We start from the raw sequence: 16120 nt of genomic DNA on the forward strand, positions 1-16120 counted from the left end.
ACTCACTCCTGGAAACTATCAAGGTCATCAAAACAGGGAAAGTCGGAAAAACTGCCATAACCTAGAAGAGCCTAAGGTGATATGACAACGAAATGTAAAAATGTGGTATCCTGAATGGAATTCTGGCTCAGAAAAAGGACAGTAGGTAAAAACTGAGGAAATCTAAATAAACCCTGGACTTTAGTAACAATGTATCAATGTTTGTTCCTTAATTGTAGCTAATGTGTCCTACTAAGGGGAAACCGGGTGTGGTTAATGTGAGAAACTACTAGCTTCTCAACTTATTCTGTAAATCTAAAACTGTTCTAAAAAAAAAAATCCATTATGGGGCACCTGGGTGGCTCAGTCGGTTAAGGGACCAACTTCGGCACAGGTCATGATCTCATTGTTCCTGAGTTCCACATTGTCTCTCTGCTCCTCCCCCATTAGCGCGCTGTCTCTCAAAAATAACAAATTTTAAAAAAATCCATTACAAAGGAAAAAAAGATACAAGTCAGGATTTGCTTCCGAACAACAGGAGTGTGTGAGGGGTACAGATGCAGACAAGATCCACCGTGAATTGGCAATGTTCAAACTTGGTGATCACTACAGGCGGGTACCAGGTTTCTTAATTTTTTTGAAAGGCCCCTAGTCCGCCCCCCCACAAAGTTTTCTAAGTATTTAAGTAGCACCAACACATAACCAGGTGCACTTGGGGGGGAAGAAAAAAGTGACCACCTGTGTTTAGTTTCCAAGACCAGGCAGAGGTAGCGGACTAATTTGAAAAACCTTGCAAGACTTTAAGTGGTTAGTGCGACCCAAGGGACCTTTAGGGAGTCGGTTTGCGTCTTTGCGCTCAAAATTCGCCGTCCGCGTTCGCAGGGCCACATTTCTAGAAGCAGCTGCAATAGCTACGGCGTCTTCGCAGAAGAACTTCGTGAGCACGCGGCACCGAAGCACAATGACGTGCCCGGGAGACCAGAGCTCTGCTTCCCCAGCGCACGGAGGGCGCGCGGGGGCGTCGCGGGGCGCACGTGCGCGGGGACTGCGCAGGCGCCGCTCTGGCGCCGAGCCGGACTTCGGAGATGAGGTGAATGCCGGAAGCGCACCTGGGCGGCGGGGTTCCCGGGCACCGGCGGCCGCCACCACGGCCGGGCGTCAGAGACGGGTCGGGTCGGCGGCCCTTTTGCCTCCTACCAGGTCAGGGTTCCCAGGCGCGTGGCGGAGCGAAAAGGGAGTGCGTGAGGCCTTCGGGGCTTCAGTCGTTGGGGACCGGACGTTGGGCGCTGGACGTTAGGGTCAGGCGTTGAGGTCGGGCGTTGAGCGGGCACCAGGGGCCTGGCAGTGGAGAGAGGATGGAAGGGTGTTGGGGCCCTCGGAGCCTTGGCTGGGAAGGGCAGGTTTAGGGTTGGAGGTTGTGGTGGGGGAGGGGCGAGAGACGTGAGACTTGAGCCCCCCCGAGCAAAGTGGGGGGGAGGGGGGGCTCTGCCGTACGTTTAGAAAATAGTACTTCCGGGCGTGAGCCTCCAAAATGTGAACGTCCCCTGGGATCCCATTCGAGGAGCTGTTTTCTCTGGTCGCCAAAAGAAACTAGTTTGTGGATTCAGTCACTGCTTTCGTTTAGCCCGAAGCTGCCTGTGCAAACGACATTTAACGCTGCCTAGACTTTCCCCCCTACTTCCTGCCTTCTGTAGGGAACGTAGATGCGCCATGGCTTTAGCAGGATACGGGCGAGCCAGCCCTGGTTCCTTTGGTGAGGGTTTGTAGCGTGTCTGCTGGACGCCAATCACAGTTAGCACTTGAGTCCTTGCTATGAATACGCTGGCTTGGTTGGCCTCTGGAGTGTGAGAAGGTGCTTCTAGTTTCCTTATTGAGGTCTAAGGGTATTGAATGCGAAGCGGCACGGTCTAGGAATCAGACCTGGATTTTTCATCTCCGCTGTGCAAGGGTGCTCGCTCTGGCGCGCGGGGGTGTGGGGAGGGGATGGTTGGCAAGTTAGTTCACCTGCCCAGGTCCGCCTCACTCAGCTGGAGGAATAAGGACATAGGAATACTTTAAACCTCAGATTACTTCAGTGGGCAAAATAGTTACTCATGAGTAGAAAAAGTTCTTGGTGGGAGTGGTATAAAAGTAAAGTCGAGATCATAGCTGCCTTTTACGCACTTTGTGAGCACCGGCCACGGTGCTAAGTCTTAACACACATTCTCAAACTTAATCCTCATGGGTAAGTGTTATGAGGAAGTGAGTAAGGTTGGCCGCGTTTTGCAGAAACTGAATCCTAAGAAGATGAAGTGATTGGGGTTGACATAGCATAGCTGAAAGAGGACGATGAGCCTTTGCTCAGATTTGGGTCTGACCCGCTTACATTTAAAACTTGTGTTCTGCTGAACCATTGGGTTTCACAGCTTTAAAACCGAGCGTTTCCTTTGAGTAGCCATTCTCTCTGAATGCGTGGGGAAAACAAAAGCAAACATCAGAGAAGAAAAAGAAAATCACAGCTCAGTATCTGTTGCAAGTACTTTTGGTATTAAAGGACAATGCACAGTGGTAAAAATTCACTTTAGCCTCTAGGCTGTAGTGTTCTGGGAAGGAAGGAGAAGGCTTACTGTCACTGGTTGCAGATGTATGCTGGGATGCTCCTGGCCACATGGAAGAGGGGGGAGCGGGATCCCAAGGGAGTAAAAGAAAAGGCTTGCCCCTCAGGGAGCTTCATGTTTTATTGATGTCAAATCATGAAGCCCAGAACACAATTTACAATACAAAGCTAAGGCCTTATTTTTGCCTGTAGAACTCTCAGTAGTCACTTCCATTCCATTGCTCTTTTATTACATCAGTGATTCCTTTAACATAAATTTGGGGACCCTCCTAATTAACCTCTTGTGTTAGGTTAAGGAAATACATAACTAATTACTATGGATTTGGGAATGGTTATAAATTCTTGCCACCAGTAGCATGTAAAAAATAGTACATTGTATATAGGGGAAACTGCTTGTTTTACAGCTGTGTAAGATTAGCCTATGAGGTCTCATGACCCTTGCAACAGTGTCTGATACCTCTCTGTACCTGTATACCGGAAGTCAGTAGCCCGAGGTTGGGAAGCATGGCATTATGGAATAGTGTCTGCCCACTCCAGATTCGAGCATGCCCAGTGATTGACACAGCATGAAGCCAAGTAGGGATAATTGCAGGTTTTTTACAAGTGTTTTTTAATGTCGAAATACATGTGTTAGACTTGATAGAACTGTAGGGGCACCTGGGTGTCTCAGTTGGTTAGGCGTCTGGCTCTTGATTTCAGTGCAGGTCATGATCTCACAGTTCGTGGGATCGAGCACAGAGCCTGCTTGGGATTCGGTTTCTCCCTCTCTCTCTGCACCTACCCCACTTGCGTGCACACATGCACTTTCTTTCTCTCTCAAATTAAAAAAGAAGAATCGATAGGATTGTAAATCAAAAAAGGCATTTTTAATACGATAATAAACACTTTTTTAAAAAATTCTACAAGATTTTAGGTAACTGCAGGTTTTACATGTACTCAGAGAATTCCAGGCTACCGCTCTAAAAGCTAGAGCATGAGTGGAAGTGGTTAGTGTTCAAAGTAAGGCGGAGTATGATTCTGCCGCCCTGCTGTTGGCTCACATCTGCAGTCCTGTGCTCTGTTAGAAGAAGCATGTCTATATGAAGGTTTCTGATGAACTAGAGAAAGTCCAGACTTGTGAGGACTCCGGAAGGTGCTACATCAGCTGGTGAAGGACCTGGAGGAAAGTTGACCTGGTGGGACATCTCAGATATTTGAAAGGTAGTGATTACAGGGCAGCAACAGAATTGGGGGGGGGGGGGAGTGAATTATTTTATAAAAAAGAATGCAGAACAATTGGCTGTCCAAAATTAAAGGAAGTTAAAAGCCTCTAGTTATAGAACAGGTCTTCACCACTATTTGCTCTGGGCGTTGGAATGAAAATTCCTGAATAGGGTGAGGCAAGTGAGGTGTCTTTCTAACCTACATATTTCGCCTTTTTATTTGCTGCTTACACTTGTACATTGGGTCTAAGACTGATTCTGTTGTTCCTGAAGTCAAATTTGTTGGCTAATTTTTAGAGTTTGTAAGAGTGGATGTAAGACTTGAGGTTTTGCTATTAAATTTCAGAAAACCTCATAACATGATGTAATTCTCTGTTTAAGACTGCCAAATGTAATTTCAGATAATGAATTTCATTTTTCCTGTCGAGATTGTCATGAAAATAGTGCAGCAGTGTCTTTTAAGTAGTTTTGTATCAAAAGATTCAAATATCTTTTGAATACTTCATTGTACAAAACACCATGGTAGGTGCTATGGGAAATCAGGGGGTTTTTGTTAATGGTTTTAAGAAGACATGGTTCCTGCACTCAAGCTACTTAAAATAACCTAGAAGACGGACATAATTGTCTATAGCTAACTGTAATACAGGGTGGAAAGTAACTGACTGTGGATTGACTGTCAGCCTTACTAAATGACAAAGTTAGGAAAGGCTATTTTGGGAGTTACATGTTGTGTATTGAGGGTCCCACTGGTGTCTTGAGAAGAGGACTATACCCTACTTTTGTGGTTTAAATATTACTTGATCCTTTACTTGGTTTAGAATTAACTACACTTTAGGAAAAATAGGCTCAATTAAAATGTAATAGTAATATTTTAATTTTTAAGGATATTTTAATATTTACATTTTTTTTGATGTTTATTTTTGAGAGAGAGCATGAGTGGGGGAAGGGCAGAGAAAGAGGGAGACAGAGTCTGAAGCAGGCTTCAGGCTCTGAGCTATCAGCACAGAGCCTGATACAGGGCTTGAGCTGTATAACTCACCAGCCGAGCCATGAGATCATGACCTGAGCTGAAGTTGGACGGTTAATCAACCGAGCCTCTGAGATGCCCCAGAGATGTTTTAATCTTTAAAATGCTTTTTTCTATAAAAGTAATTCTTATAATTCGGAAAATTATATATAGTGAAAAAGATTCCTTTGTCAACCTACTTTACACAACACTCATTGTTTTAAAATTTAATGTATTTCATTGATCATGCTTACATGCAGGGGTTGTTTTTTTTCCCAGTCATTATATTGGATATACAGTGTTTCTGATTTTTCATTTGCTGTTTTAACACATTTCACAATATTTTTAAAACTAGGACCCTAAATGGCAATGTTAATATTCTATTTAGTAATGGCATCACAGTTAACTTTTTTCTCCAGTATTTTTCATCATTTTAAATAGGATTTTTGTTATTTAGGATTATCTTAGTGGGATGATTTCTAGAAGTAAAGTTGCCAGATGAGTGACTAGGAATGTTTTTAAGAAAACATCTATATCTCAGGGTGCCTGGGTAGCTCGAGTGTCCGACTTCGGCTCAGGTCATGATCTCACGGTTCAGGAGTTCGAACCCCACATCAGGCTCTGTACTGATAGCTCAGAGCCTGGAGCCTGCTTTGGATTCTGTGTCTCCCTCTCTCTCTGCCCCCCCCCCCCCCGCCATGTTTTGTCTCTCTCAAAAATAAACATTAAAAAATTTTAAGAATACATTGATATCTTAAGAATGTATAGAGACATACATACATGTACATATGTGTATGTATGTATGTATATTCAAATTGTCTCCCAGTAAGAACATATTACTTTATATTCCCTGCAGTAATGAGTGTCCTTTTTAATCACGCTCATGCTGGGTAGAAAATAAGTTACTTAATTTCAATTTTTGTTTTTTATTACAAATGAGGTTGAATGTTTTTACCCCTATGTTTATCAACCAGTCTTCATCTTTTATGCATTCTGTTCATGACTTTTGCTCACATGTTTTATTGGTATCTATCAATTGTGCTGCAAATAACAGAAAACTCATGGGTTTATTTGATGCCATAGCAAGTCTATGCATAGATCAGAGCTGACATACTGACTCCAGGTTATCGCCAGAGACCCCAGGTGCTCTGCCTTTCCAGGTCTACGAACCTTAGAGTGTGTGTTCTTCCTTTTGCTTATTTAAGCTTCCTGATTGTGTTATAGGAAGAAAGGGGTGAAGGTTCCTGCTATCCAAACCTGTCCATGTTCATCAAGAAAGGACAGAGCTTTCTGGGAAGTTCTCCTCAGGAGGATTGATTATGGCCAGTGTTGTCTCTAGTGCCAGCTGACAAATCGGAGGTAGAAGATGGCCTTTCTGGGTCAATCACAGTGTCTGCTACAGTATCCGAATGTTTTTACTATTTATCACATTTTTAAAAATTTTGGTGTTGAATTTTTCACCTATGTGTTAATCTTTATTTCCTGGCCTCTTTGCTATTTCTTATAAGTTTTTGTTTTAGAGAGTCATGTTTGCTATCAGTTTCTTCGTGATATTTTACCACTTTTAAACAAAAAGCCCCAGAACCCTTCATCTTCTAATGTAGTTGTTGTAGGCTGATTCCCTGGGAAATAAAACCTGAGATGGAGGTTTGTGTACTGTGATGAGTGAACATGGCATTAGTGTTTCTGGAGTTCGTTGGGGTGGCCTTTCTAGTCCAGTATATGCCCAGTATTGGAAAAATGAATGCTTTTGGTTGTATTCATCGTGGTATTTAAAATATCACCACTTGCTTTCTGTATCTTGACAACTGTCTAAGGCACTCGTGACATTAAAAAAAAAATTTTTTTTAATGTTTATTTTTTTCTGAGACAGAGCATGAGTAGAGGAGGGCCAGAGAGAGAGGGAGACACAGAATCTGAAGCAGGCTCCAGGCTCTGAGCTGTTAGCACAGAGCCCAGCGTGGGGCTTGAACTCACAAACCGTGAGATCATGACCTGAGCCGAAGTCAGTTGCTCAACCGACTGAGCCACCCAGGCACCCCAGCACTCCCGATATTTTTGAAGTTGAGTTCTATTTTTATCGGCTATTAATATTAGTATTCCACCTTTTTTTTTTTTGGTTGTTTGCATAACATGTGTTTTAGTTCTGTTATTTACAGCATTGCTATATAATTTCGTTTTTTATCTCTGCTGCTTATGCATAACATTTAGCTGGATCTTTTTCTCCCTAAGTCTTTTTCTCTTTTAATTGAGACTCAATCACTGATACTTGGATTTGGTTCTGTCACATTTGATGTTTTCTACTGACCATGCTTGAATTTTTTTTTTCTGTTAGACTGAGATTTTTTTTCTTCAGTAATTTTATTTTTTTCTTCAGTAATTTTAAATTCATGTATTGTTTTTGTTCTTCTAGTAGTTACCCTAATGTGTTAATGCATTTTTTTTATAAGTTTATCCGTTTTTTTTGAGAGAGCACATGTGGGAAGGGCAGAGAAAGAGAATCCCAAGCAGGCTTTGCACTGTCAGCATGGAACCCGATATGGGGATCGAACTCAGGAACCGTGAGATTATGACCTGAGCCGAAACTAGCAGTTGGACACTTACCTGACTACGCCACCCACACACCCTGGGAAATGCACATTCTTTAAATTTCTTGTACAGAGTGTGTGGCATTACTTCGTATTCCTACCCTCACCCAGTTTCCCCTGGCAGTTACTTCTCTTTTGTAACTCAGTGTCCACGGTATTTCTTACCGCGTCCAACTTTCTTCGGTGTAGGTGTGCTTTCCCTGGCAGCTACAGCATCTCTCTCTGTGACTGCCTATCTGCAGGCCTTGTGTTAGGGATCTTTCCAGGATCTGGTCCTCAGAGAGTTCCCCACCTTTGAGTGTGCCTGTGTGTTTCTTTTTATTTCATTATTTTTTCTCTATCGTCATGGATTAGGCTAGGCCTAATTTAAAGCAGGAAATGAAATAGGCATTTTAGGACACCAAGAGGAGGACTTTTCTGCTATTTCTTTATCTTCTATTTAAAACAATGTTAAGCAACATTTAGATGATACTCATATCAGTTTAATTTTTTGTGGCCTTTTTTTTTTTTTTTGAGCAGTTTTGGGATGATAGGCAGTTTTGCCTGCAGTCAATAGACAAGCGGTGGTAACTCACTACACAAAGAAAAGTTGTTTGTCCACTTTTATTACTTCCCTTGGGGAGGACACTTAGTATTCTTTAAGAGTAAGAGAAAAACAACAAGCCAGCATAAGGTCTGGATGGAGGTTTTTCAGAGGCACGTTGCAACAATATGCTACCTTCTTTTCAGAGAAGGATGCACGCAGATAATCCTGAAAAACAGTAGATACAAGTTACAGTTTATGGAAGCACAGCTGGAGATGATCAAAGCAGAGGCCTTGGGAAGAAAAACAGATCGCATGGAGGTCAGCTGAAGCAAACTGAAGGATGTCTGGGAAGGAAGGAGCTAACCTGGGGAATGAGAGAGGCGGGGACGGAGGGGCGTGGCCATTGGGGAGCTGGGCTCAGCAGATACAAGGTCATACCATCTAAATAGGAGCCAGTAGAGGGATTCTAGAAAGGTAGGCAATGACCCGATGAAAACAATGCCCTTCATTGTATTTCACCTTTAAGTTGCATGCACTGAGTTGGAAATATTTCTTTTAAAATGTGAAAGTTCTATCGTTTCAAAAGCTTTTTAAAGTAAGGAACAGTGTCGAACTCTGAGATTATTCTTGATGTCTCTTGAGTTGTTAGTTTTTTGTCTGTGGTTGAATTGTGTGAAACTTGGGAGTTTGTGCTTATCGATAGAGAATCGAATTGTTTTTTTTCTTTTGCCTTTAGGCCAGGCTGTGATATCACAGTTACCTCTGCTTTGGAATCATTCAGGAGCATTACCTGTTACATAAAAAGAAATCACCTGGGCCTACAATGCTTCTACTTTTGTAATTAAAAATTGCCTTGTAAATATGCTTCTTCCCGTAGACTTCTGTGAATGTCGCATTGCCGCGTAGTATGATGTCAAGAAATCATTTGGAGGCATCTACTTATAAAATGACAGAGCCATTTAATTTTGAGAAAAATGAAAACAAGCTTCCACCATGTGATTCTTTAAGAAGTCCTGGAGGACATGCTAACCACCCTAACTTCCGGTTGAAAAGTCCAGAGAATGGAAATAAAAAGAACAATTTTTTGCTTAGTGAGCAAACCAAACAGTATTTGGCTAGTCAGGAAGACAATTCAGTGTCTTCAAACTCTAATAGCCTCAGCAGAGAGGTGACTGGATCCAAAGGAGACAGGAAAACGTTGCCAACAGGTAAGTGGAAACTACAGGTTTAATACTTATTGATTCTGGTGGTTTCTTTGGCTTATCACAAGTATGTAATTACACACCCATGGGCTATTAACAGAATAACGAAATGGCCACCTTGTAGTATTTGCATTTAAATATTAATCTAGAAGGAAAAACCAGGTGCCAAGTAGCTGCCTTTGACTAGATTCATCACAAAAAGGATTCCTGAGGAGAGAATGTCTATCTCCAGAGGAGCCCCTCCCACCCCCACAATTGAAGGACTAGGAGTATAGAAAGGAAATACTGTACTCTGGCTTTTTATGGGAACTCTACAGATTGACCATATTTTAAAAATACTATGCAAATTGTATGCATACAAAAGCTCACAAAAATGTAGCTAATACATTAAATTGTTTCATGAGGTGGTGTGTTTTTTTTTTTGGTTTTTTTTTTCCCCTTTAGTCCTCAGTCCTAAAAACCTGGTTTTTAAGGAGGCTGGGCCCTGGATGAATGTGTATCAGATACGATCTTTTTTTTTTTTTTAATGTTTTTTTTTTATTTATTTTTGCGACAGAGAGAGACAGAGCATGAGCAGGGGAGGGACAGAGAGAGAGGGAGACACAGAATCGGAAGCAGGCTCCAGGCTCTGAGCTGTCAGCACAGAGCCCGATGCGGGGCTTGAACCCACAGACTGTGAGATCATGACCTGAGCCGAAGTCGGATGCTTAACCTACTGAGCCACCCAGGCGCCCCTCAGATACGATCTTTTAATGTTATGGTGATGTAGTTCTGGCACGGGGTTTCCCAAGAGGTCGAAACTATTTTCTGAATCTCAAAAATCATTTGCTGCCTTTGTTGTGCCGACTTTACGCTGGTGCAAAAGCAAAGATGAGTAAACCAGTGGTGCTTGTTAGCTCCACGTAGGGACACCAGCCTGGGTTAGTGCTCACTGAGTTTTTCATCGGTATGCACTTGTAGTTAAGACAGACAAAGGTGGAAATGCCAGTTTTACTAAAGTACGTCCTTGACAAAGCAGTAAGAGTTATTACGAAATCTTGAACCTTGTGTACAGGTATTTGTAGTAACAAAATGGGAATTATCCCCAGCTTCTGCTTCATAACGAAGTATGAAGAGCGTGTGTGTGATTGAGTTCTGAGCTGTATGGAAACTTGTTTCTTTGAACATCATTTCTACTGGAAAAGAATGACAAACTCTGGTTATTCAGATCTAGAGATGTGGCAGTCTCAGAAAGGAACAAAGTGAGCCTGTCTCCTCAAGGAATACACCTGACAGTATTTTGTTGCTAATGATAAAATTCGAGCTTTTAAGCAAAAATGAGAATTTCAGGAAGCTTGTATCTGCCACTCTGTGTGACAACTTCTCAATACTTAAAAATAAAGACTGTCCTCGTGAGATGCAGAGGGATGTTAACTAACACACGTGAAGTTTTCACTATTGTAAAATGAAATCGTCCACATTTGGAAGATCTGCGTAACTCAGAGTTTCTCAGTCTTTTCCAAATGACCAGTGTGTGATGTTGCGAAGTCACGTATAGGTTAAACATGTATGAATGAATGTGCATTCATGAATCAAAGTGCAAACGTATAAATCCACTCAAGGTGCAAGATGAATCAGTGGATTTCGGTGTCACGTTATGAAAAAGTTTTAGATTCCACCTTGCAGCTACTCCTTAAACTACCTACCCCTTGAGTTTTGGCATGATATTAAAGGAAAATATCCATAATTATCTGAGAAGGCCGTTAAATACTTCTTTTTGTAACCATGTGTCTGTGAGAGGCCAGGTTTTCTTTATATGCTTCAATCAAAGCAACATATCACAGTGGATTGAATGCAAAAGCAGGTGTGAGTCTATCATTAAGCCAAACATTAAAGATGGGTGCAAAAATGTAAAACAGTGCTACCCATAATTTTTTTTTTTTGCTTTAGAAAATGTATTTGCTTTAAAAATAAAAACAATCATGTCTACATGTAATAATTTATGTTTAAATGTTTTTAATTTTAAAAGTTTAAAATTTCTAATTATAATTTCTTTTTTTTTTTTTTTTTACATTTTTTTAAATTAAGTTAGCTTTAATTTTAAATTAAGTAAGCCCCAGTGTGGGGCTTCAGCTCACAACCCTGAGATCAAGAGTCACATGCTTTATTGATTGAACCAGCCAGGCGCCCCTTAATTTCTAGTATTAGTAAATATTGACAGACATGAGCCATATAAACAAAATCTCTTTGAGGTTCTCAGTAATTTCTAAGTGTGTAAATGAGGCTGGTGTTCAAAAATGTCTGAGAACTGCTGCCTTAGTGAATTGAGAAAAGTTCACAGTAAGAAGATTGGTATTTAAGGAAGTTTCAGGCAAATCCTTTATCATTAGGAAAAAGTAGGATTGTTTAGTGTACCTTTAAGGCTATTATGGTATAATTTTATTTGAATATCTAATTATGGTATTGTACATTTCTAGGAACAAAGTAATATTTGGCTTTTATGTTTTCCCTCTCTAGGAAACTCAGTGTCACCATTAAATGTTGCAAACAATTCACCACCCAAAGAAGTAAGTAGTAGTGTGATGTGTCAGGACTTTTTTTTTTTTTTCTGTTTTGTGTTTTTGTTGGGGTAAAAGATTCTAAACATACTTTGTATTGTGTTAATGAAGAATTATTCAATTTTCAGGTATTAGTCAAGGTCGAGCTTCCATTTCTTTAACCTAGTACCTGTTTTTTTTTAATTATAATTTTTTTAATGTTTATTTATTTTTGAGAGAGAGAGAGAGACAGGGTACAAGCAGGGGAGGAGCGGAGAGAAAGGGAGACACAGAATCCAAAGCAGGCTCCAGGCTCTGAGCTGTCAGCACAGAGCCCGACGCGGAGCTCTAACTCAACAAACAGTGAGATCATCACCCAAGCCAAAGTCGGACGCTCAACTGAGTGAGCCACCCAGGCGCCCCTAACCTAGTACCTTTTAAAAGCAATTCTTTCTTTTTAGGTAATTGTAGATTACCATGCAATTGTAAATGCAACTCCGCAGTTGACATGCAGAAATAATACAGATCCTGTGTAGCTGTTTCCCTGTTTTTCCCTGTGGTAACTTGCTAACTTGCTGCAGAACTTTGTATAATAGGACAACCAGGAGATTGACAGTGATAGAGTCAGGATACAGAACATTTCCATCATTCCCTTGCATGCTTTTTTTATGGTCCTATCCATTTCGCTCTTGCCCTTACCACTTCCTTAATCCACGGAAACCACTAAATCTAATCCACATCCACAGTTTTGTCATTTCAAGGATGTTGTATAAATGGAGTCCTACAGTATGTAACCTCTTGGGATTGGGTATTTTCACTCAGCATAATTCTCTGGAGATTCATCTAAGCTGTTGTATCCATAATTCTGTTTTTATTGCTGAGTAGTAGTCCATGGTTTAACATTCACATGTTGAAGTACATCTGTATTGTTTACAGTTTTTGACTCTTCCAGCTAAAACTGTTCTAAATATTCACATGCAAGGTTTATGTGAACATAAGCTTTTTGTTTTTGTTTATTTTTGCTCTGGGACAAAGGCCCAGGAGTATAATTTCTGGATCATACAGTATCACATATTTAAGAAACTACTAAAGTGTTTTCTAGCATAGCTATACCATTGTATGTTTGCACTGAGAAAATCTGCATCCAGCATCACCACCAGAATTTGGTGGTGGTTGTATTTTTACCGCCCCCATTCTCGTAGGTATGTGGTGATATTTCATCGTGATTTTGTGCTCCCCCTAATGGCTAATGATAAACACCTTTTCACGTACGTATTTGCCATGTGTATATCCTTTTTGGTGAAATGTTTATTCATACCTTTTGTTCATTTTCTAATATGGATTGTTTATTTTTTTAACTGCTGAGTTTTGAAAGCTCTTTATATATCCCAGGTTCTAGTCTTTTGTCAAACTTGTGATTCACACATGTTCTCTCCCAGTCTGTAGCTTGTCTTTTCATTCTCTTACAAGGGTGTTTAGCAGAGCAAAAGTTTTTAAAAAAAAATTTTTTTTTTCAACGTTTATTTATATTTGGGACAGAGAGAGACAGAGCATGAACGGGGGAGGGGCAGAGAGAGAGGGAGACACAGAATCGGAAGCAGGCTCCAGGCTCTGAGCCATCAGCCCAGAGCCTGACGCGGGGCTCGAACTCACGGACCGCGAGATCGTGACCTGGCTGAAGTCGGACGCTTAACCGACTGCGCCACCCAGGCGCCCCATAAAGCTTTTAATTTTAATGATGTCCTGATCTATTTTTCCTTTTATGGATTATGCTTTTGGTGTCCAGTCTAGAAACTCTTGCTACTTGGGCTTCAGGAAAAAAAAAATTTTTTTTTCCCGAAAAGTTTTATAGTTTTACATTTAGATTTGTGGTCCATTTTGAGTTAAAGTTGTGAGACTTAGGTCAAGGTTGATTTTTTTTTTTTTTTAATGTCTAATTTCTCTAGCCCTATTTGTTAAAAAATGATGTATTTCCTCCACTGAATTGCTTTTGTACTTTTATCAAAAGTTAATTGGGCATATTTGTGTGGGTCTATTCTGGATTTTCTCTTGTTTTCCATTGACCTATCTATATATTCCTCCCACGATACCATACAGTACTGGAGCTATGTAGTAAGTCTTGAAGTTGGGTACTGTGATTCCTCCCACTTTTTTTTTTTTTTAATGTTTATTTATTTTGAGAGAGATCGACAGAGCACGAGCGGGGGAGGTGCAGAGAGAGGAGGAAACAGAATCTGAAACAGGCTCCTGGCTCTGAGCTGTCTGCACAGACACTTAACCGACTGAGCCACTCAGGCGTCCCCCCGCCCCACGCTTTTTTTTTTTTTCATGATTGTTTTAGCTTGTATGTAGCTCATGTGCCTTCCAATATACATTCTAGGATAATCTTGTCCATATCTGCAAAAAGTCTTGCTGAGATTTTGATAGGAATTGTATTAAACCTGTATATCAACTTAAGGATTATGGGTATCTTTGTTGTGTTGAATCTTCCAGTCCATGAATATAATCTCTCTCTTCATTTTTACTTAGATCTTTGATTTCTTTCATTTCGTAGTTTTCAGCTTATAAGTTCTGTGCACATGTTATTATATTTACACCTAGGTGGTTTTTTTTTAGTGATTGTAAATGCTATTATATTTTTTATTTCCATGTGTTGTCATGTTCATGGCTAATATATATAAATATGGTTTTGCATGTTTCTCTTGTATCCTGTGACTTTGCTGAAGTCACTTTAGGGATTTTTTTTTTTTTTTTTTAGACATACCTTGGTATTTTCTATACAGGCAATTTTATCTTCTGCAAAGAGGAACAATTTTATTTCTTTTCAATATATGTGCTTTATATTTCCTTTTTTTTTTTTTTTTTTTTTTTTGCTTTATTGCACTGGCTGGAACTTCTAACCCTGTGTTGAATAAGAGTGGAGACAATGGATATCTTGCTTTATTTCCAAACTCAGTGGGAAAGCATTGAGTCTTTTACTATTAAGTGTAATGTTAGCTGAAGGCTTTTTGTAGATGAGCCTTATCAAATTGATGAAATTTTCTATTTCTACTTTTTTGATGGTTTTTATTGTGAATCAGTGTTGAGTTTTTATTTTTTTTTAATGTTTATTTGTGAGACAGACAGACAGACATAGAGGATCCAAAGCAGGGCTTCGGAGGGAGACAGAGGATCTTATGTAGGCCCTAACTCAGGAGCCAGGAGATCATGACCTGAGCCGAAGTTGGACACTTAACTGACTGAGCCACCCAGGTGCCCTGGTGTGGAGTTTTTCTAAATGCTTTTTCTTCATTCATTGATAATTGATCCTTTAGACTGTTAATTTGGTGGATTTCGTTGATGTTTTAAAATATTCTTTGGGGCACCTGGGTGACTCAGTTAAACATCTGGCTCTTGATTTTGGCTCAGGTCACAGTCTCATGATGGGTCATGATGTGGGTCATGAGACTGAGCCCCGCGTTGGGCTGGGCACTGGGCATGGATCCTGCTTAAGACTGTGTCTCTCCTCCTCTGCCACTCCTCTGCGTATGTGTGTGTGTGTGCTTGCGTGCTGTCTGTCTTCCTCTCAAAAAAAGAAATAAACGTAACCAGCCTTACATCTCTGGAATGAACTCCACTTTGTCATGGTGTATAATTATTTTTATATATTGCTGAATTACATCTGGTATCATTTTGAGAAGGATTTTTACATCTGTTTTTATGAGCAATGTTTGTAATTTTCTGTTTTTTACTGTCTTTGTATGGTTGGGGAGCAAAGGGAATATTAACTTTCTGAAAAAGAGGTTGTATAGGACGGGTGTTAATTTTTTAAACATTTGGTAGTATTTGCCAGTGAAAACCAGGTAAGTATGAAGATTTATTTTTTAGGAGTTTTAAAATTATTTCAATTTATTTAATATTTATAAGACTATTCAAATTATGTTCTATTGTGGTGATTTGTGATTTGCGAGGAATTGGTCCATTTTGTCTACATCATGAGATATACATGTGTAGAGTTCAAAGTATTTCACTATCATATTTGTCTTCATGGTCTATAGTAAGATACACATTGTTTCATTCCTGATACTGATCATTTCTGTCTTGTTTAGTTTTCGAACAGTCTTGTGAGATCAATTTTATTGATCTTTTCAAAGAACCAGGTTTAGTTTCATTGATTTTTCTCCCAAGTTTTTATTTTTAATTTCATTGGTTTTTGTCTGTATTGTTTCCTTCTGTTTGCTTTGAGCATTATTTTTCTTAGTTTTTAGGTTCTTAAGATGGGAATTTAGATTATTGATTTAAGACTTTTCCTCTTTTCTAACATATGAACTTAGTGCTATAAATTTCCCTCTTGGCAACGCTTTAACTGTGTCGTACAAATTTTGATTTGTCATATTTTCTTTTTTTTTCAGCATTTTTTATTTCCTTTGAGACTTCCTCTTTGATTAATGAGTTCTTTAGAAGTGTATTGTTTAATTTTCAAATATTGGCAGATTATTTGTTACTGCTACTTCAAATTTGAGCCC

General features: G+C 40.0%; 1 protein-coding gene across 1 annotated transcript in view; it reads left to right on the top strand.

The window, feature by feature from the left end:
• The first annotated feature begins 713 nt into the window (after positions 1-713).
• The window catches only part of TDRD1 (tudor domain containing 1), a 50491-nt gene continuing 35084 nt past the window's right edge, over positions 714-16120 (top strand). Inside the window, 3 exon segments of the mRNA XM_043597605.1 lie at positions 714-1069; positions 8775-9105; positions 11596-11645. Coding sequence (XP_043453540.1) covers positions 941-1069; positions 8775-9105; positions 11596-11645 — 510 coding nt within the window. The 5' untranslated portion in view covers positions 714-940.

Source organism: Prionailurus bengalensis, chromosome D2 (genome assembly GCF_016509475.1).
Source record: "Prionailurus bengalensis isolate Pbe53 chromosome D2, Fcat_Pben_1.1_paternal_pri, whole genome shotgun sequence".
NCBI classification, from domain to species: Eukaryota; Metazoa; Chordata; class Mammalia; order Carnivora; family Felidae; genus Prionailurus; species Prionailurus bengalensis.